The sequence below is a fragment of the Hirundo rustica genome, chromosome 23 (assembly GCF_015227805.2).
Source record: "Hirundo rustica isolate bHirRus1 chromosome 23, bHirRus1.pri.v3, whole genome shotgun sequence".
Taxonomy (NCBI): Eukaryota; Metazoa; Chordata; class Aves; order Passeriformes; family Hirundinidae; genus Hirundo; species Hirundo rustica.
Window position 1 is genome coordinate 877871 of NC_053472.1, and position 26961 is coordinate 904831.

General features: G+C 55.0%; 1 protein-coding gene across 2 annotated transcripts in view; it reads left to right on the top strand.

The window, feature by feature from the left end:
• Positions 1–650: 650 nt before the first annotated feature.
• ETS1 (ETS proto-oncogene 1, transcription factor) overlaps positions 651–26961 on the top strand; it is a 66999-nt gene continuing 40688 nt past the window's right edge. The window contains exons 1-2 of one of the 2 annotated variants that reach the window (XM_040085057.2): positions 651–733; positions 2929–3073. In XM_040085057.2, coding sequence (XP_039940991.1) covers positions 662–733; positions 2929–3073 — 217 coding nt within the window. In that variant the 5' untranslated portion in view covers positions 651–661. Of the gene's footprint in view, positions 734–2928; positions 3074–24141; positions 24247–26961 lie in introns of those variants that run through there. The other variant, XM_040085058.2, reaches the window with a different exon arrangement.

Here is a 26961-nt window from a genome sequence, read left to right on the forward strand (position 1 = left end):
CTCCTCCACCCCTGCCACACAAATGGGTTCATTGATGATTAAAAATCTCAGCTAACGAGCAGCTCTGGCAGGACAACTTGCTCAGGGGAGTGAATCCCGTGTGAGGAATGCCGTGTGGGACTGCAAGGGAGCGATTCAGCCAGGGAAACCTCAGCTCACGTGCAAAAACAGAGGATGTGTCCTGAAAACAGCAAAGTTCTTTGTGAGACAGACTGGGCCTGATAAAGCTTTCACAGGAAAGGTGTTGATCTAAAAAAATGGCCTTTTTTTGTGTTTTTTCTTTCTTTTTTTTTTTCCTCTCTCAAAAGAAAAAAAAAATTGGCAACAATTTCCCACCTATTCTCCAGCAAAGGAAATATGATCTCATCTTCCATCAGAGCAGCTCTCTCAGCTTGCAGGTGATAATTCATTCCCCATTGTCGGGCTCTCCCCTGGTTACACTCCTGCATCTGGGTGCTGCATTGTTGATACGACCCCTCTAATCACGATGCTTCCTGCTAATCCAGGTATTTTTCCTCTTGACTTTTCCAGTATAAACTTACTAAGGTGACAGTCTGCTCCAAGCTCCATACGGCTGTGGAAAGCACGGATTTATCTGGCGCTGTCACTTTTTATGGCTTGAAATCTAATGGCCATCTCCATTCCTGCAGGCACCTCCAAGATGATGAGTTATTATATGGACACAACCATCGGCAGCACAGCTCCTTACCCTTTGGCTCGGCCTGGGATGATGGTAAGGAATGCACAGGACAAGGGGGAGTGGCCTTGCACTGAATGACGGTGGGCATAGATTAGATTTTAGTAAGAGATTTGTCCCTGGGAGGGTGGGCAGGCCCTGGCACAGGGTGCCCAGAGAAGCTGTGGCTGCTCCTGGCAGCGTCCAAGGCCAGGTTGGACACTGGGGCTTGGAGCAATCTGGGATAGTGGAAGGTGTCCCTGGCCATGGCAAGGATTGGAGTCAGACAGTCTTTAAAGTCCCTTCCAATCCAAATCTTTCCATGACTCTATAACAGACAGGAACTGGTGCCGGTTTCCTATCCCCAGCAGTTTTCTCTCAGGTCGCTGTGATTTCCCCAGCCCTGACCCAGCTCGGTGCCATCTCCTGAATACCCAAGCTTTTAGGTAGCTCAGAGCAGGCCTGAATTCCAAGCGTTTACCCAGAGCTTCTCTGACCCTCTGGAGCCTGCAAACCTCCCCTGGAAATGGGATCCTGCGTCGGATTTCCTGCGCTTGTGTTGGGAGGAATGTCAGGGGGAAGCATTGTCCGGCTCCTGCTCCCCCTGCTGACCTTCACCCGGGATGGAAGGGACCAGCACAGAGCATTTGGGCAGCTTTTGGGAAAGGCTCCCGTGGTTTTCTGGAGTTTTGGGACCTCTCCAGTGCTCCCTCTCCCGAGCCAGCTCTGCTCTGTTTGCAGCTGATGGGTGGTTGCGTATAATCCAGGTTGGAGTGTGATCCTGGGACAGGTTGGGCTGGGATCTGAGCCTTTTTTTTTAGGAAAATCAGATCCATATTTAGGGAAATCGGATCCATATTTAAGGAAAGCAGACCTATATTCAGAGAAATCACACCTCTTTTTAACCGTTTGACCAAAGAACTGCTGAGCTTTAGAGGTCAGATAAGCTCTGGGCTGACATCTCAGGCTGCACAGAACTTGTGCTAAAACCCAACGTTTTTCCCAAATTGGGAAGAAAAGCCCACCTCTGAGCTATGAAATATTCCCAAGGCAGCTCCACAGCTTTCCTTTAAATGGTTCCAAGCAAGCATTTGGCTTTTAAATATTGATTTGCCATCAAGGAAATCTATTCCCCCGCAGGGAAATGGTAACAATGATAAAAAATTCAAACATCCTGCATTTATTTATAGATGTGCACATGGTATTGTCCTCTTCTAGGGGGACAAACAAATGCGATGTATTTATTATAAGGTATATATGGATATGTGTGTGTGCCCATGGTAAATATAATATATATAATATGTACATACAGATGCACATAATAAATATGGTGTGTTCATATATATACATACTATATATGCATAAATATATATGTATAAAATAGGTGTAGAGAATAAAATTAAAATTACATCCTGGGATCATTTATTAAAGCTTTGTTCCCAATCTAAACAAATCTACACAGATCTAAACAAATCTAAACAAATCTTTCTAACTACATCTATATTTGTGTCTAATAAACATATTTTCTTTATAAAGTATAAATTTAGCTTCATATGCAATAAAAATAAATGTGTAATTTATATTGAGTTATAAACCAGGATTACATCGGTGTGGGTGTATAAATGCTTATATCACACATATAATCAGTACATCTATAATATATTGTGTGTTAACACATAATAATACAGTATATTATGCAACGTTTAGGTAAGAATACATTATATAATATACAATATATATGCATCTGTACATTTCATATGAGGTGTATAACTCATGTGTGCACACCACATGTATAAACGTGTCTGTGGACACAACAATAAAACCAAGAGAAATATAAATAACCCAACTATAACAAAAATAATCCCAAATAATATCCCTATAAATAGGAAGAGGAACATAAATATGACAGCTGGGAGCAGGCTCTCCCACGGTGCCTGGGCAGGGCTGTGGTGACCCCCACATTTGGGGGGTTTGGGGCTTTCTGCTGCCCAAAAAATGCCATTCCCCGTTACGGGGAGTGGGACAAACCCCTGCCGCGGAGTGTCCCCATAACGAGACCCCTCAGGCTGAAACCCTGCCAGGCTCAGCCTCGCTCTGACCTTCGCTTTTCTCCTCACTCCGGTTCCAAAAAGGCCCTTTTGGCCCCATCCCAACACCCTGCCAGAGCAGGGCTCGCTGCCCGGCTTTGGGGGCAGCTCCCTGCGCGTTTGGGGGTCCCGCTGCCCTGACTAGCTCCCCTCTGCTCCTTCCAGAAACAAGGAGTCCCCGCTCCCTGCGAGGATCCCTGGGTGACGTGCGGCTTCCAGGCCTCCTGCTGCCCTCCCCGGCCGTGCTGCCCGCTGTGGGACGAGCCCGCCACGCAGGAGGTGCCCACCGGGCTGGAGCACTACAGCACGGGTAGGACACGGGCGTGGCACGCTGGGACACGGGGGTGGCACCTTCCCCGTGCTGGGGGGGCTCGGAGCAGCTTCAGATGGAAAAACGAGCCTGAATCCCACCAGGCTGTGTTGTATCCCCCACCCCGGTGTCCTCCCAGGTTTGCTTTCTGCCCCAGTCCTGCCTCCATTTATTGGGGTTTTTGCCCTTAGTGCCTCCCTCAGGCACGGCATCACAAGGTTGGTACCTGCCCTGATGGTGTCAGGGGTCTCCCTTAGTGAAGATTGGCCCAGAAAGCAGAAAAAACCCTTAAATGCGGTGGGGTTTTGTATCTATTGTCCTCATGCTGAAGCGATGCTGACGGCTGGGAGCTTCCTTCTTCCCTGCCATGGTGTGGGAGAACTCCTCTCCCCTTTCAGCTGGTGATTTTGCTGGTTTTTGGGGTTTTGAAGCTCTGTGTGCACCTCCCTTGCACGCAGGGGCAGCAGCAGGCTCTCTGGGAGGATCCCACCGGCAGGGTGGACCTGCCAAGCTGCTGGTCGCATCCTCTGCATTTCTCCTGGCATCTGCAGGACTGATGTCCTGGCTCCTGGTTAGGGGCTTTGGAAAGTGGTGTCCATGGAGGCTTGAAAGGAAACAGGGATTCCCAAATTTCCGTTCCACTCTGGTGGTAATTTGGGGTCTCTTGTAACTCAACGCTGTGCACTGGCACAGGGTGCCCAGAGCAGCTGTGGCTGGAAGTGTGCAAGGCTGGGACACTTGGAGTGACCTGGGATAGTGGAAGGTGTCGCTGCCCATGGCAGGGCTGGGACTGGGTGGGCTTTAAGGACTCTTCTAACCCTGACCTGGGGTTTTATGATTCCTTGGAAGATTGGTGGTCACCAGAGCTGGAGAGGAGAGGCCACACTGGGCCATCAGCTAAAGCAACTTCCCTGGCTGGGCCTAGGGAATGTCTCCTCCTACACCTGTAGAAAAAGCACCGGTGCTTGCCCCAACACATGGAGTTTCATGCTCAGCTTGCACTTTGGGCCGTTCCATGTGATGTGGAAGGTGGAATGAGAGGAGCTTTAGGGTCCCAAGCCAGACCATCCCGGGATTCCAGGACTCCTGTATGAGCAGCTGGCAGGACAGATGTTCTCTGGCCCAGGGTGGGTGAGGAGGGAGCAGCCCAGGGCTCAGGGACCCCCCGGCATGGCCCGGCCACAGAACCAAGAGAAAGAGCTCAAGTTGCACAACCATGACCTCTGCCACGGGCCAAGATGAAGTTTGTGTTTCACCTCAGCCCCACATAAGCCTGTCCTGAAGCACTTAAATCCCGTGTAAGCTTTCCCGTGGCGTGTGCTGCTCTCCTGTGAGCGGTTCCTGCTCGTTAGTGGCACTCATTAGCCCCTGGGGAGGGAAAGCCCTGATGTTCAGAGACTTTCTGCAGCTGAGGAGTTCAGCAGAACCAGTGACTGCTGCGGTCAAATGTACAGTTTGAAATCTCTCCTTGGCAAAGGTTCAGGCATTTGAGTTGTTTTTTTTTTTTCCTTTCTCCTCTGGTGAGCACTCGAGTGTGAGCGGGAGATGGACGCAGAGAGCTGTGCCTGTGGCCGGAGCAAAGCCCCTCTGCTATTCCCAGGTGTCCTTACTCCAGCTATTTGCTCAACTCCTGTGAGTGACCTCTCTCAGCGTGATGTCAGCTCTGCGCTGATGAAATCTGCCCTGGCAGCATTTGGATTTGCTCAAACATTTTGCAAGTCTGTGCCTGGAAAGTTTTTTTTAGGGCTTTTTTTTTTCCCCAACCCTCTCCCGTTTTCTGTGAAAGTGCTCTCTCCAGGGAACAACATATCTGCAGCCCAGATCTTCCTTACTCCGCGATGGCTCTGTGAACTTCCTTCTTGCAGAGGCTGGAGCCTGCCTCAAACATTAGTGAAGGCAGGGAAAGAAATCCAAGCTGTTGCTGTCTTCCACAGGTTTTGATCCAGCTTCTAGTGAGTGGGGATGAGCAGGACAGGCCCCTGGCTCTCTTGCAATACCTAAAAATTACTTTTCAGTTCTTCCTGTTGCAATGCAAGGTGCTCTTTCTCTGATTTGTTTTTTAATGTTGCTGGTTCTTCAGTCTAGAGCAGTTTCTAATTTTAAATGAGAGGAAACTCTTATTTGTATATGGGGCCAGGAACAGCCTTTCATTTCTCCTTTGTGTCTCGGCTGCACATGAAAACCATTTGTCATCTATTCTTCTGCTGCACCAGAGGCTATTTTGGTTTTCATGGTCTTGATGTTGGTGAAAGAAACAAGTCAACAAGGAAAATGCAAGTGTGAATATATCCTCCTGCAATAGAAACCCACAACATTTCTAAGAGTTTGAGGGCTGCTTGTGTTTAGGGAAGACGCTTTGCTTTTGAAGCTCGGGCAAGTTTATTTACACTGTGCTTGAAGCTGATAAGATTATTCTGTGATATGGATAAAGGAAAGCCTGATGTGGATTTAGCTCCTAGATAAAGCAAGGAGGGGTGGAGTTTTTTTGGCTTGAAAGGCCAACATTTGAAAATGGACTGGAGTGGGGGTTTTATTTGTCAGCTTGTACCACAATGTGCGGCGCACATGTTGGGAATGGCACTGCCCAGGGATTGCCACAGCCAGGGACAGGCCCACCTAGAGGTGCCAGAACAAGGCCGAGCAGAGGGGAGCTGCTGGCTGCTCACGGACAGGAGCTCTGCTCCTTGCACGGGTGGCATCAGGACTGTAAAGGCACCTTGGCTGTTCCATCTGCCACCCAAATGCAGGCGCCTCCTGCCTGCCCAAAGCAGTGGCTGAAAGCCACATTTAGCACCTCATGGTGAATTCATAAGGGACTAGGATCCTGACATTCCTCCCTGGGAATATTTTTTCGGATTATAAAATGTTAGGTGTAAAACTGGAGTGGAAGAAAAGGTTTGCTAGCGGAATGATAAAATTATTGCGGGGCTCTGAGCAACCTGATCTAGGGGGTGACATCCTGCAAGGGTTGGAATGAGGATGATCTTTAAGGTCCCTTTCCGGGATCTGGGATTCCATTACAATTTCAGCATGGACACGGCACTGGCTGCGCTGCCTTCAGGAGCCAAGGCCACTTTGGCAGCCCCTTCCACTCAGAGTGGGTTTGTTTTCCTTACTGATAGGGGAGATAAACTTGTTGTTAATGGCAAGCGAGGGATGGAGCAACTCCGGCTCCGGCGGAAGAAGTTTCTACAGCTGTTGTGCTGAATTAGCATCCTTGGACTGAAGGTATTCCCAGCCTTTGGGATATTTCTGGAGCATTTTGGGGGAGTGCTCCTGGCTTCGCTGAGAAATGAATCACAGAATCCCAGAACGGCTTGGGCTGGAAGGAACCTTAAGGATCATCTCATTCCAACGGGATGGGACACCTCCCACCAGAGCAAGTTGCTTTAAGCCATGCCCAGGCTGGCCTTGAACCGTTCCTGGGATTTTTGGAGAGCAAAAAGCAGAGCTGGTGCTCCACGGGCACCGAGTCCTCGTGGCCTGGGCGTTGAGCTGGTTGGGCCAGGAGGAGCGCCCGCAGTGCTGTGCCCCGCGCAGAGCGGGCTGAGCGCTCCCCGTGCCCACGCTGCCATCCCTGCCCTCCGCCCCGCGGCCCCGCTCCCAGCCCGGCCTGCGCCGGGGTCCCACGGGGCCGAGCCTCCCTGCTTCTCCCCACGTGTCCCCCTGCTCTGCCGGCTCTTCTCCCGGGGGAGAGCCCCGCAGGAAAAGGTTTGCTGTGAGCGCTTTCCGGGCCGCCTTCCAGGCCCACGCTCGGAGGAAGGGGGCTTGGGGAGGAGGAGGAGGAGAAGGGGGGAAGGTAAAGCTGACCAGGCTCAGCCCGATGGCTTCTCCAGCTGCAGAGCATTTTCCGAGAGAAGCTTTTTTCTTTCTTTTTTTTTTTTTAAATCTCCCTTTTTTTTTTTTTTTTTTTTTTTTTTTCATGTCCTTTTATCCTATTTTTAACTGCGGCCTCCTTCCTTTTCTCAGCCTCCTCCAACACTTCCCCCTCCCCTGTGCTGTGCTGCCTCCCCCGCATGCTCTCGCAGAGATGAATGGGCGCCTTCTCACAGGGCACGCACAGCTGCTGCTCCTGCCTGCAGGACAGGCAGCCCTGCCCGGGGCCGGCCAGGATCAGCCTGGGCTAGCCAGGATCAGCCTGGGCTAGCCAGGATCACCCCTGGGCCAGCCAGGATCAGCCTGGACCAGCCAGGATCACCCCTGGGCCAGCCAGGATCAGCCTGGGCAAGCCAGGATCAGCCTGGGCTAGCCAGGATCAGCCCTGGGCCAGCCAGGATCAGCCTTGGGCCAGCCAGGATCAGCCTGGACCAGCCAGGATCAGCCTGGACCAGCCAGGATCATCCCTGGGCCAGCCAGGATCAGCCTGGGCCAGCCAGGATCAGCCTGGACCAGCCAGGATCACCCCTGGGCCAGCCAGGATCAGCCTTGGGCCAGCCAGGATCAGCCTGGGCCAGCCAGGATCAGCCTTGGGCCAGCCAGGATCAGCCTGGGCCAGCCAGGATCAGCCTTGGGCCAGCCAGCCCTTCCCGGGACCAGCCAGGATCAGCCTTGGGCCAACCAGGATCACCCCTGGACCAGCCAGGATCAGCCTGGTCCAGCCAGGATCACCCCTGGACCAGCCAGGATCAGCCTGGTCCAGCCAGGATCATCCCTGGGCCAGCCAGGATCAGCCTGGGCAAGCCAGCCCTTTCCTGGGTCAGCCAGGATCATCCCTGTGCCAGCCAGCCCTTCCCTGGACTAGCCAGGCTCACCCCTGGGCCAGCCAGGATCAGCCTTGGGCCAGCCAGGATCACCCCTTGGAGCAGCCAGGCTCTCCTCACCCTCTTTAACAAACCAGGAGCAGGCAAAGGAGGATGTGCAGGCAGGTGAAGGGAAGCAGGATGGGGGAAATCAGGGTGACCCCTCGCAGGGAGGGATGTGCTGGATGGGAATTCATTTCACAACTCAGAGAAAGCCCTGCACAAAATCCTGCCCCTTCCCAACGTGCTGCATCATTCCCTGATCCACAGCTCTCCCTGGCCCAGGGGCTGGGTGAGGGCTCTGCTGTCAACCTCTGGCTGCTGGCTGTCATCCCCAGCCTCTCTGGGCCTGGAGCTGTTTAGGGCCTGGCTGGAATTGGGGTTTCTTTTACTTTTCCTCTGGGGATCTTTGGGTATTCCATTGGCTCCAGTTAAAGGCCAGTCCCAGGTGCTGTGCTGGGACAGTCTGGGCTGTTGAGGGACGCACATCATTTTCTCTGTTAAGGACACTTTCCAATCTGTTGGTGGAGAGAGGAGACCCCTCTATGCCTTGGGAATGAATTGCAGGGCTGTGGGATGCCTGAGGTGTGCTTGAATCTGCTGGGAAGGATGAGCAGTCCCTGCTTTGCTCTCAGGTCAGTGGGAGCTGCGGTGCCTGGTTCCTGTGGATCCTGCTGTTTCCCAGGTGAGGAAAACACACACAGGGGTTCCCATGACACTCAGTGAAGCTGGGACCTGCAGCAGCTCAGCACTTGGAGAGGATCATTCGCACTGAGGCAATAGAATGACAAAAATCCAGGCTTTCACTTTTCCATTAGTTTCCTGCCTGACTCTGGAAAATTCCCTGTGTCGCCTCTCCAAGGCAAAACCCCAGGGAGCTCCCTGTGCCTTGGTCATCGGCAGAGAATGAGCTCAGAGCTCCTTTCCCACTTGAGCTGCAGGCTGGAGTCAGCTGGGGATGAGGGATCGTGCTCAGACCAGGGCGCTGGTCCCTGGGATGAGGCTGGGGGAAAGCTGGAATGTTGGTGGGTGGGTTTGGGGAGAAGCCTGGAGAAGCGTTGGGGTTCTCGGGTATAACAGGGGGGTGGGAGCTCAGCGAGACAGAAGACTCAAGTTTGGGAGCTGCAAGAATGAGCAGCAGCACCAAGAGCTCCAGTGTGCCTTGAGGAAGGGATAAGGGGATGTAGAGCCCAGGAGGAAGGGAACTGAGCCACAGCCAGTCCGGGGCTTCCGTGATGCCTGCAGAAGAGGTCTCGTTTTGGGGTGTCCTTGGAGCAGGACTGACTCCTCCATAGGGCTGGAGTGAGCTGGATGTACCTGTTTGGTTTTCCAGAGGAGGAGACCACCCTGCACCACCAAACACTTCAGACAGGCCACACAAAGCAAAACTGGGGGGAAGGGGGGGTGGTGCTTGAGCTATCTCAAGAAAATTCCTCGGAGCCATGACCAGGCGGTTTGGTTGCCCGTGGCTAGCCCTTGTAGCAGCACTTGCAGGTTGCTGGGCTGGTGAAGAGCGGGGAGGGCAGCAGAAAAGAGGAGAGATATTTGGAACAGGCTTCCAGAGAAGTGGAAGAATCCCTGTCCCTTGAACTGTTCGAAAAATGTATAAATGTGGCGCTGGGGGACACCGTTTAGTGATGGACCCGACAGTGCTGAAGGAATGGTTGGACTGGATGATCTTAGAGGGTTTCTCCAACCTTTAGGATTCTTTGATTGTGTTTTCTGCCGGGATGGGCATTATGATGCCAGGAGAGCACAGCAGGGCGGGCAGAGGGGCAGTGGGGAGGGGGGAATCCTGCAAGCAGCCTGATCCTTTCAGCTCCTGGCAGCTCGGAGCACCTCTCTCTCCCTCCAGATGTTCCTCGTGTTTATGGCTGCTGGAGCAAGAGCCTGAACTCTCTCATTAATGCGTTTCTCTCTCTCTCTTCCTCACATCGAAGCCAGAAGTCTCAGCTCCGAGGCTGCAGCTGGGAAGGAGCTGGGGTGAGGGGTGGGAGAGGGGAGGGAGGTGTGCGCCAGCCTCCCGTCCCATTCAACTCCCCCTCCGCTTCCCTCCCCCCGAATCCTCCCAAAATACACATGCCCTGCAAAAAGAAAAACACTGGCAGATTTTTTATTTCAGAAAGTAAACACTTAGGCCATGGGGGTCTGGAGGTTATGGGAAAAGAGGAAACCATTGGGCTAATCAGGCCGGGACACACTTCCCCTGCTGAAATAAAGCAGAAATCGCTGCCTCGCAGGGCGCTGCTGTGGTTAACCCTGGGGCTGCCAGCGCCGTGGAGCGTTTTCCCTCAATCCCTGGGATTTGGTGCCTTGTGGTTCACAGTGCTGGGAGCTGGACCCAGCGCACTCGTTTTCCCTCAATCCCTGGGATTTTGGGGCTCGTGGTTAACCCTGGGGTTGCCGGTGCCACGGAGCTCTGCGAGCTGGACCTTGCCTGTGGGTTTTCCCTCAATCCCTGGGTTTTGGTACCTCATGGTTCACCCTGGTGCAGCCGGTGCTGGAGAGCCCTGGGAGAGGTGCCTACGTGTTTTCCTTCACTCCCAATTTTCTGGCCAGGGTGAGGTGCAGGGTGGAAGGGGAGCCAGCACTCCACAGCAGTCCTGTGGCCCTTTGGGAATGAGCCGTTGGGAATTTTTAGTAGGAAATGATTTTTTTCCCCCTCTGGTTTATGAGCTATCCTATAGAATTTCATCATTATTCTTGCCTGAGAACTCTGCCTGCCGGCTGCAAACCTCTGCAGAGAGGAAATCTCTCTCTGCTTGGATCAGCGGGATTTGGGCAATTTCTGCAGAGCTTTGAAAGGTTTTCAGAAAGCTCCATTTCCCCGTCCTTGCCGGATTTGCATGAGGTGTATAAATGATTAGATTGTGGATTCTTTGGTAGCAAGGGAGGGATCCTTCCTGCTCTCTTTCACTCGGGGGTCTGTAGAGCACATGGAATATGGGATCTGGCCAGGAGGTGGGAGATCCTTGGTGCTCCCACAGGACAAGGAATGGTCTTAGCCCAGGTGTGAGCCCAGGGGCCTTTGTACCAGCTTACAAAGAGATCTCAATTATCCTCCTCAGAGCCTGGCCTTGGATTTCCCAGCTCCTTTCCCATCCCGAGCTGAGCACTAGGAATGGGTGTCACTCCCAGGTCTCACACCTTTTGCAGCTCTTTGTGTTTTTGGAAAGACTGGATCGCTAAGCAGGAACGTTTCTAAGTGAATATCAGGGACTGGCCCTTGCTGGGAGCCAGGTCTGTTCCATCAGACCCAGGGATTGCTGACTCCCTTTGCATCCTGCCAGGCTGGGATTGCCAGAAAACCAGAGGAGACTTTGCACCCAGATCCCTGCTGCACCCAGGAACCCCAAATCTTATCCCGATGGGATTTAGGGCTCCTGCCATGGCCCCTGAGGGAATTCCCAGCACTCTGAGAGGTCCCACAAGCCTTCCCTCTGCCTGAATCACTGAGCAGAGCCTGAAAGCAAAAGCCAGCACGGAACAATCTCTAGCCAAGGGAAAGTGATCTTTCCATCAGGAGGAGGTTTTCCCTCCGTCCTGGGAGTGTCAGCAGGGGTGGTGAAAGGTGCCGTCACCGGCTCCTTGAGCCATCGGCCCGGCTCTTGCAACATTCCCACCAGGAGGCAAACCCCAGATAGCCGCAGTAGGGGAGCTGCAGACCTGCCGGGTCCCACCCTGCTATCTCAAGAATGCATTTGAACAGGAGCTGTTTCTGTAGTCTCTGGAGGTCGGGGCTTCAGATGGAAATCAAGCTCCAGAGACAGTCCCACGGGGCAAATTTCAGGATTTTTGGAGTTGGTGTTCAGCTCAGATAAGCCCTGGAGAGCACAGATACTTTATCTGAGCCTTATCTGAGCTATTTGCATCACTTCAGCCTGAGAAACTGCTGTCAGACGTTTGGGGGAGGAGGGGGGCAATTAGAATGGTCTGTCGGTTCTTTTAATTGTTATTTCCAACACAGAGACACTTCCAGGAGGATGGGACTGTCCTGTGCCCCAGCACAGCTCTGGGAGCTTCTCCAGGCTGGAGAGGGGAAGAGCAGGAAGAAGTGCCAGAAATAAGGACAGAAATTAGAGAAATTAGAGAAATAAGAACAGCATTGGGAGGGATATTTCTTGGAAGCCCTGTAAGGGATTGCATCTCTCTGCTCTCCTTCTAAAACGAGAGAGAGATCAGCCCGAGCTGCTCCTGCTGTCAGCTGGGAATGGAAATGATTCCTGCTCTTTCAAGCACAGCCAGGGTTGAGCTTTCCAAAGGAGCTCTCTGCACCTTGCTCTCCAGAGCCTGCTTTGTGCCTGCGATGTTTCTCACCTCACCTGGAGCCTCTGGGGGAAATACGGGGTCCCTGATCTCTTGCTGCTCCCCCAAATCCCTCTTCATCCCAGCTTTGCAGCAATCAGCTGCTGGGCTGCAAGGACCCCGCAGTGCAACCTCCTCTTCCCAGAGGGTGCGGGGTTCCTTCAGCCAAGCTCCCAGTCCTGGTGACTCTTCCCAGCACCCATGGTCATGGAATCAGAGAATCCCAGAATGGTTTGGGCTGGGGGACCTTAAAGCTCATCTTGTTCCCTGGTCAGGGCCAGCTTCCACTGGAGCAGGCTGCTCCAAGTCCTCTCCAGCCTGGCTTTCTACAGGAGAAGGGTTTCAGGGATAAGATCTAGGAGACCAGACTGAGTCTCACAGCTGGGGTGTGGGAGATCTTGGCCATACCACTTACCAGAAAGTCTTCAGGCATCTAAACCCCACTGCCTTCCCCTGCAGTGAGACCCCTAAATCCCTGCAGCCGCTCCTGTGAGCCCCTGCACAGCGGTTTCTCACGTTGGAGAGGCAGATGATTAATTCAGCGCACTTTTTATGGCCATGCTTAATTCAGTGAGGTCAGGAGAGTGGCTGAGGGTCCCTGGAGAGCGGGGCCGTGCGAGTTCTTCGCATTACACACAAAAAGAGACGTCTGAAGTGACCCTTGGCTGCGGGCGTGGCCAGCCCTGGAGCTGCCTGCAGCCTCCCCAGCGCGTGCTGGAGTTTCCCAGCCCTCCAGCTGGACCTTCCCCCGAGGGCTTTGGGATCAATGGGCTTGGAAAAGCTGCGGTGGGTCAATGGTTGGCTGTTTGACCAGAGCTGGAAGGCGGTGCTCTGTGTGCAGCTGGTCCTGGGGAGGAAGCCCTGGGCCCCTGCGGAAGCAGGCAGGGATGAGGAGGTCCTGGGTGTGTTGGGATGATGGTTTCTCTGGGGGACAGCCACGGGACACTCGCTTGCCTGTCTCCAAAATGGCTTCAGTGAGGTGTGGGAACAGCTTGGGATGGAGGGTGGACTTTGCACATGGGCTTATTTCCAGCTTTAGGATCACGAAAGGAGCTTCTCCATCCTTTGGGAGATGCCTTTGGAGATCTCTGCTCCCCTCTTAGAGACAGGGCTTCTCTTTTGCTGTTTTTCCTTCCTGTGTGACGCAAGGGCAGGTTGGGATGCAAAGCTGGGATCCCCACAAATCCCTGTCAGGAGGGGGGAGCCCGGCAGGGACTGGTCTTTTCTCAGGGGTAACAAGGGACTGGGCAAGGGAAAACAGCCTCAAGTTGTGCCAGGGTTTAGTATTTAGGAAAAAATGGAGAAAATAAAGTGCTCCACCAAAGGGGAGATTTGACTGCTAGGGAGATCCAGCCCAAACTCCTTCTCCTTAACTCAGCAGCAGATCTTTTTCAGGAGTCAGGAATGCCTTTCTCCCACATCTGTGTGATTCACTCTCCACATCTGAGGTTCAAGTGGGGCCAGGGGGCTCTTGCTTGGTCAAACTGATGTCAGTGTTGAGGTGAAAAAGGGAAAAAGGAAGAGATGCTGCAAGGGAGCCTGTTCATGGAAAAATTCTAATTTGGTCAGTTCCAGGCATCTTGCAGAAGAGTCTGTGCTTGGGAGATTTCAACCCAGTTCTCCAGGCTCCAGAGACAGGACTAATTCTGGAAGGCAGTGATGGAAATAAAGCCGGCATCTCCTCCTGCCCTCGATCAGCTCCTCACCACGAGCACCCTTGGGGTATCTGAGACATCTCCCGAGGTGACCAGACCTGCTCTTCCTCTGCTTTGCATCCAGCCCCTGCCTGACCCCAGGAGAGCAGAGGCCTCCCGTGGCTGGCAGCTCCGCCTGTGCTTCCATCCAGGCAAACAGCCGCTCCATGGAAGTAGGAGCAGTTTTCCTTGCTCTGCAGTAATCAGCCTGACAGGATAACGAGGCAGCCCAGTAGCTTGGCTTTGCCTTCCCCTTGTCTCGAGGCTGGGTGTCAGCTCAGTCCCCATATCTTGAGGAAAAACCGCTCCTTTTTTTTTTTTTTTTTTCATTTTCCTCCTTGCTGCTGCCAAAAGTGACAGACTGTCGGGCGGAAATCATCAATATTTTGTCGAAACCAAATCCAAATATTTCCAGCCGAACCTCAGCATTTTCTGGTGCTGAAGCAAAAACAAATCTCCGTGGGAAATGCCAGCAGGGAAAGCAGATGGAGCAATGGGCAGGAGCGTTCCGCTGTCCTGGCTCTCTGCTTGGGATGTGTGGCCGAGGGGCTGCGAGGCGAGGGGTGGTTGAACCCAGGAGCTAAATTTGGGCTGCTCTGTGTTTATTCAGAGCACAGTGGTGTAAACAGCCGTGCTCTGCTGACCTGCACGAGCAGCCCGGCCCAGGCAGTTCATCCCACAGAGGCTGGAGCTCAGCAAGCACCCAAATTCCCTCGCTGCTTTCCAGGAGCAGGAGGTGCTGCTTCACCCTGAGCTCAGGGAATGATTTTAGAGGTTTCACCCACCTGCTCCAGCCTGGCTGCCACCACCCTGCCCTTCTCCCCCCACATTTGCTCCCAACCCCTGCGTTTAGCACAGCCACACCTCCGCAACCATCCCCCTTCCCAAATCCTCACAGCTCCAAAGGCGCTGCGTCACCGTGGGAGGATTTTCCCCCCCCAGCCACCTGAAGCCAGGGGTTTTGGGGCTCTCCCACGCCTGCCAAGAGCACCTCACCGTCACTGGCCGTCGCTGCCGCTCCTCACTTCATTAGCACCAGGGATGTTTATAAATGGCAGGATAATATTTTTCGTTTCCAGTTTGGGTTTCCAGGGCAGCCACTTTCTGAAGCACTTAGGAAGTTTAGAGAAGATGAGGTTGTATAAACGGTTTTTTTTCCCCCCGGGCCCTTATTAATCAAGTGGCTGTGGAGCCATTCCCAGAGCTTTGGGATCGAGGGCACTGGCTGGGTGAGGGGAGGCAGCTTTTCCTTGGCTCCTGCCCTTTATTTGGGAGTTTGGGATGAATGGAGCTCTCAGAGCTGGCTGTGGGGTTTGAAGGCTGCTGGAGGGCTGAGGAGGCTGCTCCTGGGTTATGTTAAACTGTGGTTGGGACTGGACTCTTGTGTGGCCCCTTCTGGGCCTCTGTGTGAGCCGTGGCACATCTTTTAATGATGTTTTTCCTGGCCCTCTGGATGCAGCCCTGTAAAATTTGGTTATTTGGTGTAAAACCTTTGCATTTCCTGAGTGCGGGGCAAATTTGATTTCAACAGCAGCGTGCATCAAGTTGACCCATGTGCTTTTCCAATGAAACCCTAGGGGTTTGTACATGCACTGATTAATAACTCCCTGATGCATTCCTGAAGCTTCTCAGCTTTTTCCCACCCAAGCTCCACCAGCTCCCCAGGGTGGGTTTGGAAACCAGGAGCCAGCTTTGGTTCCCATTAGAATGGAGCAAAGCTCTGCCTCCTCCTCCTCCTCCTCTGTGCCCTTCCTCCCTCTGCCTCCTCCCCACAAGGGATGAGGAATGGGGATTTTCTCTTTTCCTCGGGTGGATGGAGCTCTGTCTGCAGCAGCAGGTCCAGCTGCTTCCAGCCTGGAGCTGCAGGTCCGCAGGAAATCAGCTCATTAATCTCCTGCCCCACCTTCCCAGCCCTCCAGCCAGGCTCTCCCAGTGTGAAAACAGTGATTGAAATAGCCAGGGGTGGGAAATGATGATTTAAAGCGGGTAAAAGGGATATTTGCAGCCATCGCTGACTGGGGCCTTGACAGAAGGGAACTGAATTTCTTCCGGGTCTTGGGAGCGTGTGAGGAAAGGTGCTGAACATCTGGAGTGATTTAGGAGTTCTGGGCTGTTGTGCTGGAGCTCAGCCCGAGGAACTGGGCTGGGATGGGGAGAAAATCCTCCCGTGGCTTTTGGCCCGAGCTGGTGCAGGTTGGGTGTTCAGAAGGTCCACGTCCACCTCCCCCAGGGATGGTCGTGGTGGCCCAGGATATTTCAGGCAGCCCTAGGGTGTTTGATGCACCATCTGAGTGGATTTTCTTCACTTCCCAGAACTCCTTTTCCGGCTGGAAGGAAACCCCAAGGCCCAGAGGTTTCATCTCACAGAGCACAAATCAGCTCCCCAGCTTCCCTTTGGCCTCATCCTCATCCAAGACCTTCCCCTCCCACAGAATCCTCCTCCAAGAGGTGAACTAACTGGGTGAAAAGAGCTTGTTAACAAATTACTTTTAAAAGGCCCATTTCGTTTTCCATTTTGCAATTCCTTCCCATATTAAAAGTGCAAAAATAGAAAGTTTTAGCTCTGGTTGAATGACACAACATTTTCCTTGTTTATTTTCTTCCCACTGCTTTAACCAAGCAAGATGTGTGGGAAAAGGAAAAAAAAAACAACACACCAACTTACAACAAACTGGTTTGTATCAGCCAGGAACATACTCAGAAAAAACACTTGCATCTGATTTTTTTCCTCCAGCCACCAGCAAAGCATGAAGAAAATAATAAATAAATCATCTGTTTTCGTGGCTTTTGCTGCAGGCAGTTGGGAGGTGGATTGGGAAGCAGAGTGCGCTGAACCCTCCTGGATCCCGGGATCTCTGTTCAACAGCTTCCCGGAGGTGGGATAAGGAAATGGCTTCAGACTGGAAGAGGGTGGGTTTAATGGGATACTGGGAAGGAGTTAATCCCTGTGAGGGTGAGGAGGCCCTGGCACAAAGGAGCTGTGGCTTCCCCATCCCTGGAAATGTCCAAGACCAGGCTGGACGGCACTTGGAGCCCCCTGGGATGGTGTCCCTGGCGTCACTTGGTGTCCCTGGCGTCACCTGGTGTCCCTCGTGTCACTTGGTGTCCCTGGCGTCACTTGGTGTCCCTGGCGTCACTTGGTGTCCCTGGTGTCACTTGGTGTCCCTGGAGTCACTTGGTGTCCCTGGCGTCACTTGGTGTCCCTCGTGTCACTTGGTGTTCCTCGTGTCACTTGGTATCCCTGGAGTCACTTGGTGTCCCTGGCGTCACTTGGTGTCCCTGGCGTCACTTGGTGTCCCTGGCATCACTTGGTGTCCCTCGTGTCACTTGGTGTCCCTCGTGTCACTTGGTGTCCCTGGCGTCACTTGGTATCCCTGGAGTCACTTGGTGTCCCTGGCGTCACTTGGTGTCCCTCGTGTCACTTGGTGTCCCTGGCATCACTTGGTGTCCCTCGTGTCACTTGGTATCCCTGGCGTCACTTGGTGTCCCTGGCGTCACTTGGTGTCCCTCGTGTCACTTGGTGTCCCTGGAGTCACTTGGTGTCCCTGGTGTCACTTGGTGTCCCTCGTGTCACTTGGTGTCCCTGGTGTCACTTGGTGTCCCTGGCGTCACTTGGTGTCCCTGGTGTCACTTGGTGTTCCTGGCATCACTTGGTGTCCCTCGTGTCACTTGGTGTCCCTGGCGTCACTTGGTGTCCCTGGTGTCTCTTGGTGTCCCTCGTGTCACTTGGTGTCCCTGGTGTCACTTGGTGTCCCTCGTGTCACTTGGTGTCCCTCGTGTCACTTGGTGTCCCTGTCCCCATGGCAGGGGTGGCACGGGATGAGCTTTTAAGGTCCCTTAACCCCCTGAAATCACCGCTGCCGCCGCCCGTGGCCGTCCTGGGCTGACCGCATCCCCTCGGGAGCCGCGATTCCCTGCCCAGCAGCTGCCCGCTCCCATTCACACCCGCCAGGATTTAGGACCTGGGCGAGCTCATCGGGAGGCGCTCCCGGGGAGCGAGAGGCGTGTTATTTAATTAGCTGCACAATGGGCTGGCTGGGAGGCACGTGGTGGCTCCGATGGCAGGAGATAGATGTCCTTTTAGCCGGGCTAATTGTTGGGAAATAGCGGGGGCTTTGTTCAGCCCCAGCGTGGGCTCTGTGATCTCGCAGAGCCCGGGGGCTGCCCGCTCATAATTTTAGACGGATCTATTCAAGCCTGGCCCGCAGCGCGGGGCCGAACAAGCCGGGCATTGTTGCAGAGCCAGGAGCGGCGGCCAAGAAAACCACCCCGAAATACCCAAACACGTGTAGGGAGGAATATTTCCCTGGCGTTCATTCACTGCCAGGCCAGGTTGCCAAGCGCCGACAATCGCGGGAGAGGAGATTTCCAACGCCGGGCGAGGGTTTTTCCTCTTTGAGCCGCGTTGGCAGGCGGATCCCTCACCCCGGGAGCGATGCTGGCGGTGCCTCTGCGGGCAGAGCCGCTCTGGGGAGGGCAGTTCCAGGGCTGCGGGTCTCATCCTGGAGTTCCCGTGCTCCGGGCACGGGGTACATGGGATAATTCCACCCCGGAATTACCTCTCTAGCCTGACTGTGTGCACCTGTCACCTCACGGCCTTGGCAGGACGGTGGTTTGGGATGGAGGGACCTTGGCTCTTGGGTCCTGGTTGGCTGGGCCTCCCAGGGTCCTGTGGAGCAAGGGATGGAAATCCAGGTTCTCCATCCTGAGCTGTCTCCTCAAATGTCTCTCTGAGACCCCATCACAGTCCCCAGCCCCTGAGCTTTTCCTTTGGGACTGCTGAACCCCCAACTCCTTGGGAAGGGAGAAAGTGTCATTTAAAGATGGGATGGTGACACCAAGGTGGAAATATTGACCAGGAATTAAACTTCCATCACTATAACCCCTCTGTCCTGGCCCCAGCGTTAACCTGGGGGTCACTGCAGTCCTGTGGTTTATTTTCCTGGGCTGATCATTTCCAAATGGCTGCGAGCATGGGATTTTCCTGGTGGCTGCCATTTCTCAGGCTGTGGGCTCTATACCAGAGCTTGGAGCTGGACTGACCTCCCTTGGGAGATGCCTGTGTGTCTCTTGGACCTTGATAAAGTGAAATGTGGCTGTCCCTCGGTGTTTGGCGAAGCAGTGGGTGGTGTTTTGGTGGTGATGGGTTTTTGAAAAGCGTCAGTGATCACAGTCTGGCTGTCAGGAGACCACTTATGAGCAATGATTCCTCTGCGTCTCTTTCGTAATGCCTCTGTGCATCCCAGGGAAGGGAATTCCAAGGGCTACCAGGGATGGGTTCAGTAAGGAGAGACTGGTGAATGCCAAGAGCTGTGCTGCTTAAACCTGCGTGAGCTGCTTTGTTTGTGCTCTGAAGGAGAGAGATCCGAGCCAGATCTGAGCAAAGGCGAGAGGTGTCCTGCAGGTGAGATCCGATGTGTATTGGCTGCACGCGCTCGGTGTGACTGAGAATATCGGGAGTTCGGCAGCAAAACCTTCAGGATGTGTTTGCCAAGAGCTCGGTGCTGCGACTTGAGGGGAGTGGGAAAATGTCCGGAGGGCAAACAGTGCTGCAGGGCAGTTTACGAGGATTTTCCATCCAGCAGGGACACGAGGGAGTGACAGCACGCCCGCCAAGGGAATTCCCGTCAGGATGGCACTGCCGGACCCCGAGCAGCACCTCTGGGGAGCCAGGAGCGGGAGGCACTTGGAGATGCTCAGGCAGCCTGGGAGGCTCTCTCGGGGTCCCCCGGCGTGTGACGGGGCCGTGGCTCTGCGTGCCGAGCCCTGACCCCCGCTGGCCACAAAGCGGCTTTTGTGAGCCCTCCCCGGCGGGACTTAATGAGAGCAGGAGCCGCGGAGGCTCGGGGCCCGGGGACAGTCAGTCACAGGAGGGCATTGTGGCAGCCACGGCCCGGGGCTGGAGATGCCAGCGGGAACACTGCCCTGCTTTTCGTGCCTCCAGCGCCCAGGATGGGGCGCTTCCAGCCCCGCAGCCAGGGCAGCCCAGGGGCCGCGGAGCAGCCACGCTCCGGGCACGGTCCATCACCTCCGGGACCCCTGTGCCGGACCTGGGAGCGGCCCGGCTCCCGCAGCCCGCCCGGGGGCACACGCAGGATGTGCCACTAACGAGCTCTGCTCGCATGCCCAAGCCAAAAACGGGAGGCTGGAGTCGGCAGGGCTAACCCAGCCTCCTCCTACCAAAATACTCCGATGCTTCCCAGCTATTACGGCGCTCGAAGGAATTTCTCGTATCATTTTAAATTCCAGGAAAGGTATCTCCCAGGGGAACGGCCGCGGCAGCTGCCTGCTCTTTCCTCTCATTGCACAGGGCCACCTCCACACCCAGGGCCACCTCCCTGCTCTTTCCTTTCTTGGAGTGGTGGCTGCTGCTCCTTCCAACTATGTCCCCGTTACGATAAATCCTTTCATGTCTCCGTTTCTCCCTGGAATTGCAGAACAGGGGGTTTTTTTTTGTTTTTTTCTTTTTCCTTTCCCCTTTGCTCCTGATTTTTGTCTCGTGCCCTCTGGGTATTGTTTACTTGACAAAACATCAAACCCAATCCCTGACCGCTCGCGGTCATTAAAAATCCCACGGCAGTTTTGGGGAAGGCTCCAATTTGGCTAATTACGTTCTGCCATAAATATCCCCCTGCAGTTTTAATTGGATATGGTGTTCTTCATTTCCTGGCCATTACAGCTGGGTGGATGCCCCGTGTTGTTACGTGGCCGTTGTATTTCACCCCGTGTTTTGGTAGCAGCACTGCTCGGAAAAGATCCCTCTCCAGACCCGAAGTTACACCTAATTCCTGCCGGAATGAGAATGGGGAAATGTGAGGGAAAGGAGAGGCTGTCCCAGCTCCGTGACATCTGAAGGAGAGCCAGCAGCTGTCCTGGGCTGGGACAGGATTGAATTTGGCCATGGAGAAGTGAAAGAGCCATCCCAGCCAGAAGGGAGGTCATGGAAGAGCCGTCCTTGCACTCGGAAGTCACAGCAAAGGCTCCGCTCTCCTACCACCTTTCCTCAGCGCTCAATGAATAATAATTATTATTGTGCCGTTAACCCAAGGTTACTCAGTGGCCCTGGGAACAATGGGGCATTACTGCCCATCCTTTCTTTGTTCCCAGCAGCCGCAAACAGTGTGGCTGCGCTGCAGAGGGAGGGCAGATGGTTATCGCCCGTCTTTGGGCTGCGGGCCGTTCTCCCGCCCGCCATCCTCCCTCCCCGGACAGAGCCTGAATGGATATTAACGTTCGGTAACGACACAGTGGAAAACGAGGGTGAGACTTGGATGAGGGAGAGGAAAGATTTTCTTGAAGCCTGTGAGCAGCAAATAGGAACCAGTTGCTGAGGCGAAGTCATGTTTGGCAGGTCTTGGACTCGGAATGGTCACATCCCAGCTGAAGAAACTAATCAATGGATTCCTTCCATGCCTTCTGCGAACACTGAGCCATTGAGCGGCTCAGCTGGAGCTCAGAGCCAGGGCTTTCATGTTGCAGCTCTGAAGTGAGCACAAATTAAAGCGGCTGCTGGGATGGAGTTCGAAGGAGAGATTCAGCTGCCCTGGGAGGAAACCTCTGTCCGCAGCCTCTCTGTTCTCTTCCTCCCCTTTGGGGATTTTTGCCCTAGTGTTACTTTTGGAAGCATTTCCAGTTTCCCTGCCTGTAGGGGTTGCCATGCATTGCACCAGCAAAATGGAACACAGGTTTGGGGAGGCACAAGGGGGTGAGGCAAAATTCAGAGCTCCTCTGCAGTCACCCTGCTCCAAGCTGGGCTCAGCGTCATCGGCTTTGTGGGATCGGGGCTCAGCCGGGATGCCAGCAGCGTGTGGATCTCTCCTAACACAAAACACACAAGCTGTGAGAAATGTATTTCTTAGAGCCTCTGTCCAGAAGAGAAGGATCTCCAGTACAGGTGTCCTGGAGTTCAGCCAGTCCTCGAGACTGTAACACTACAGGTCAGGCTGAGCCAAAAGCCTCGGCCCAGGGGAGCAAGGCTAAAGCAGAGACACCTCAGGGCACCTCGGCTGCTGCATCTCAATCTGCGGCAGCTCCGTCCAGGGCCCCTCTGCCCAGGAGAGCCTGCACTGTGTGCCACCAGCAGCCTGTCCCAGGCTGTGTTTGGGCGAGTCCCAGTGACCTTGCCGCGCCTCCTCCTCTGTTTCGGTCCGGGGGTTGTGGTTTGCTGCAGCCGCGCTCCGAGCGGCTGAACGATCCTCCCGGCGGGTCATTTCCATACGGTTGGGACCGCAGGTGCTTTCTGCTGGCGCCGTCAGGCAGCTGCAGGCAGCGGCACCCCCGGCCAGCCCCCTCCTCTCCCTGCCGCGGGATCCCAGCCCGGCCGGGCACAGGAAGGGAAGGACCGCGGGCTCTGATGGCTGCATCGGGTTTCTCTTCCCAAGCTTGCTCTGGAGGGATCAGAGATCAGACAGAAAGGCAGCTGTTTCTCCTGAATCCCCTTTTGATTTTCAACTAGAAATGTTCTGCTAAATCTCCTCTCTGTAGTTTCTTCCTTCGAGCGTTGCTGTACAGGGAAGAGAGAAACCCAAGCCGAGGGCAGGTGCAAGCACACAATCCTGTCCCGTGGAGGGACCACATTTTATCCCTGCAGCCCTCCTTTTTCCACCTTTGGATTTCAAGGTTCATTCCTGTGGTAGGTTTCAAACCGCCAAGCCTGCGCTCTGCCTGAGCACGGCTCAGGTTCTGCCGAGCCCTCGGGAATCAGCGGAGGGAGGTTTTTCATCACAGCAAATCGCTGGTCCCACTCCACTGCTGCAGGAACAGGCTGCCCAGAACTGAGCTTGCGAGTAAATTGGAAACAAGATTGCCTGTAAAACTGAGAACGCGAGAGGTTGTCACTGGGTGAGGAAGATGAACTGGAGCTCCCTGCCCGCCTTTTGCAGCTCTCAGCCCTCCTGCTGCTCGATCTGCCCGCCTTGGCAAAGCCGTGCGTGCAGCCAGAGCCGGCTCTCCTCGCCTGGCCCCGGCACCTCGCAGCTCCTTTCGGTTGCACGAACTCTCCTGCTATAAATACGCCCATGGTGGCTGAGAAAGGCCCCGCTGCAGAAGCGAAATAATCAGAGCTGCAGCGTTTGCATCTGCAGTTCATCTTTCGGGGCCTTGGGAGGTTTCAGGGGTGTTTGCAAGCGGGACCCTGGTCCACGCTAAGGGCTGGGCAGTGACTGTGACCCCGGGCAGCTGCTCCTGCGGGCCTGTGTTCACTTGGGCCCATCTTTGATGAGAGCAGCCTGATCTGAGCTAGAATCGGAAGCTGTTAAAGACTTTCAGAGTGACAGAACCACAAGAGCTGGTTGCTAATGACTTTTTTTCTCCGTACCGGTAAGCTGACATCTGTGAGTCATACTCTCCTTCTGCTGTGCCGTTTGTGGTCTGAAGTTTGTGCTACTTAAATACAATCAAACAGATTTCATGTGAAAACCAATATTCTTCTGTTAACTCCATGCCACGCTGGCGTGACACTCATCTTGCATCTTCAAGATGCTCTTATATCCAGTCAGTTCCCAACTCTCTTTGGCCTCCCACCTCTACCAAGCAGGCCCGGGAACAGCCACCCTTGTTTGTCACCCAGCACAGCACAACGTGCACTGCTCTGCCCCGGCTGTGCCCCTGAGTTTGGATGTGCTGTGGCTGGGAGAGGCTCAGGCTGCTCCAGGCAGGATGATGGGAATGTGAAGGGGTGATGGAAACGTGAGGCCATGATGTGAGCATGAAGGGGCGATGGGAGCTGAAGGGGTGAGCGTGAAAGGCAGCGGTTCGTGTCGAGACAGGCAGGGTGAAGACAACTGGCCTGGTTCCAAGAACCATGGGTTTCGGCCAGCGGCTGCAGCCAGGGCTGCGCGCAGCCAGCGTGCCCAGACTCCTATCCCGTCGTGTTGCGGGCCGGGATGCGAGCAGCGTTCGGGGCGGAGGAGCCCTGGATGCTCCGCTCCCCTCCGTCCCCGGATCCCCGCTCTCCCCGGCAGCGCCGGCTCCGCTCCCCGCAGCGCCGGGGGCCGGGGCCGCCTCCGGGGCGGGGCGGGGCGGGTCCCTCCTCCGCTGTCACCGCTCGGGGCCGGCCCAGCGCCCTCCCCTCGGCTCAGCCCGGCCGGGGCGGCGGCGGGGACGGGCGGAGCGGAGCGGAGCGGGCAGCGCAGCGCAGCCGGGAGCGCGGCGAGGGAGCGCGGAAGGAAGGAAGGAAGGGAGGAAGGGAGGAAGGAAGGAGGAGGAGGAGGAGAAGCAGGAGGAGGAGGAGGAGGAGGAGGAAGAGCAGCGGGAGGAGAGAGGCAGCGCCGGCCGCGCTGCCCCGGGCGCCCCGCTCCGCGCTCGGCGGGGCTCAGCCGCCGCCCCCCGCTCCCGGCGCGACGCCCCCGCGGCGCTGCCCCAGCCATGAAGGCGGCTGTGGATCTGACCATCATCAAGACGGAGAAGGTGGACATCGAGCTCTTCCCGTCCCCCGGTGAGCGCCGCGTCCCCTCCGCGCAGCCCCGCGCCCCTCTCCCTGCGGAGGCGGCGGCCGGAGCGGTCTGGCCGGGGGGGAGAGGCTCGGCCGCTGGGGTGGGGTGGTCGGAGAGGTCGCTGGGGGGGGGGGTTGGGGGTGTCTTAAGGAAGGGAACACTGAGCGCACCCCGAGTCGCGGCGCGGCGCCGCCGCCCGGGCTCTGCCCGCTGCCGAAGGCGAATTGACTTTCCGAGCGCTTTTATGACTTTCCACCCCCCTCTTCTCTTAAAATCCATCCCGCCGCTCCTCCAGCCTCCTTTCCACATGCTCCTGGCATCCTTGCCGGGATGCAGGGAAGCCCGTCCGGCGGGGAGGCAGAGATGCGCTCCCCGGGACACCCCGCCTGTTCCCACCGTTAGCGGGGATGTGCGTTCCCCCCATCCCTCGCTGGAAATGTCCTGTGCGGTCCAAGCACTCGTGATATTTGGGAAACACAACTCCAGCGGTATCTGCTCTGGATTTAGCACGTTTAAGAAAGGAAAACCCGCCGCTTTGATTTTTTTTTTTCTTTTTTTTTTTTTTTTTTTTTTTTTTTTTTCTTTTTCACCCGTCTGGAGCTGGAGGAATGGGTGGAGGGAGGGTGCGGAGAGCAACGCGTTACTGAAGGGAGGCGAGAAGCGTTTTTGTGTGCTGTAGCGGTGAGTTCAGCCGCTGCTGGCTGTGGTTACGCTCCGAGCCGAGCCCTGACCAGAATAAGAGCTGCTGTTCACACACTGGTTGGCGTCTGGCTGCTCGCTGACCCCGGGCGCTCAACTCCTCTCTGCCCTGCCCAGGCGAGGTGGAGGATGGAGCTTGGAGAACCCGCAGGAAAATAAAACAACCTTTTTTTTTTCTTTTTTTTTTTTTTTTTTTTTTTTTTTTTTTTCTGCATAAAACGAGCCCTGTTGCTTCATCTCTCCCTGCTGCAATCCCCACTTTTCCAAACTGGAAGTTTGCTGGATTTTGTGCAGCGCCGGTGCGGAAAATCAAATTAAAGATTTGAGTTGTACTTTTCTCTGCTGGTTAGGAAGTTTCTAGGAAAGCCAGAAGGGAGGCACGGCTCCTCCAGGCATCGGGATTTTGGACTGCATGTGGAAATAAAATGACAAATGAGGGCCGGAGCCACGCAGGGGTTGGTGCTTAGACATCAGTAGGCGCTGGTGCAGCATCAGTTGGGCTGCAGAGAGCTCCAAAGTCAGCACCCGCCTGGGCATCAGCCGTCCATCCATGGGCTACGGAGTGTCCAGTGCAGGAGTGTCTCCCTCGGGATCCCTCCTGCCCACCCTGGGCTGCTCAGAGGGTGCCAGTGCTCCCTGCCCCGGCAGCAGGGCTGAGCCTGGCTCCCAGCTGTGGGCTGGGGAGCACCGGGCTTCAAAATGCCCGAGGGATGCTGAGGATGCACCTACACAGCTGCAGTGAGAGGCTGGAGTGGAGCTGTTTGTGCCTATTTTCTGAAACTTTGGTGAAGGCTCGTTCCTGCCCTTCAGCCCCTGAGGGCAGCCTGCTTGCTTGGAGGGAAGGAAAATGGGATAGGAATAAACACCTTGGACCATCAGGGTGGGATGGGGTTTGCTTTTCACTCCAGAGTAAAGTATCTGTTTAAATTTGCACTCTCCTGGTGTGGGTGCGAGCTCCCGCAGAGGCTCTGCGTGCTCTGGGTGTCTGAGCCCTGGAGCAGTGGAATTCCCTGGTGCCTGAAGGGAGAACTGGGAGTTTCACCCTGCCTTAAGCACATTTTCTTCTGTCTCTGAAAGCTCCTCTGCAGCTGATGTCAGCAAACAGTTCGTAGAGCTGACCCAAAGTTTAAACTTGGGCAGGAAGAGCTCTGAAAAACGCAACCCCAAGAGGTAGAAAAGAGCTGCCCCCCCATCGGCCTCAGCTGCAGCCGCTCCTGTGCTGGTGGCTGTGCTCGCTGGGAGCCACAAAGGTCAGTGCTGTCAATTAGCTGGCTTAACCTCATTTCCCCTCCAACTCGGGGAGAGTGCTGCAGCTTTCTGGTTCGGTGGGATTGATGGCGAGGGAAGGAGTGTGGATGCTGCTGGGCTGTGTTCCCGGGATTTAGCCATGCCGCTGGAACATCACTTCTCTCTGCTCCTGGAGGACTCATCTGCTCCCTGATGGCTCCTACCTCCGAATGTTCCCATCGTCCTTAGTTCCAAAATGGGCTGAGAAGGGCTCCAGCCCCTTGTCCCTTCACAAAGCAGCCTTGCCAGATGTGTTCCACGGGGTTAGCCTCGGGCAGGGAGGGTCCCTGCAGCCACAGGATTTCGGTTGTGCAGGATGTTTGATGTGCCAGGTGCCTGATGGCCCACGAATCTGCACCTCTGACCCCTCTCACCCACCAAACCAAACCCTGCTCCACCCCACACCTCTGCCTGCAAAACCCTGGGGAGATTTGTGGTGTGTCCGAAGGGTTTAAAAATAACCTGGGAGGGATGTGGAGTTGTAGAAAGCTTCCAAAGCCAAATCCACCCCCTCCGCCCCGGCTAATACCAGCAGGAATGTGTGAGTGAGATGTGCAGATCAGAGCCAGAAGCCCATGGGGCTGGGTTCTCCATCAAGACACAATTCTATGTGCGTGGATATTTTTATGAGGCTGTGATGGTAACGTCACTTGTGGCCGTACATACACGGCTGATCCACCAGCGGCTTGGTGGGACATTTTCTGAGACACTAAAACCCCAAACCATGCAAA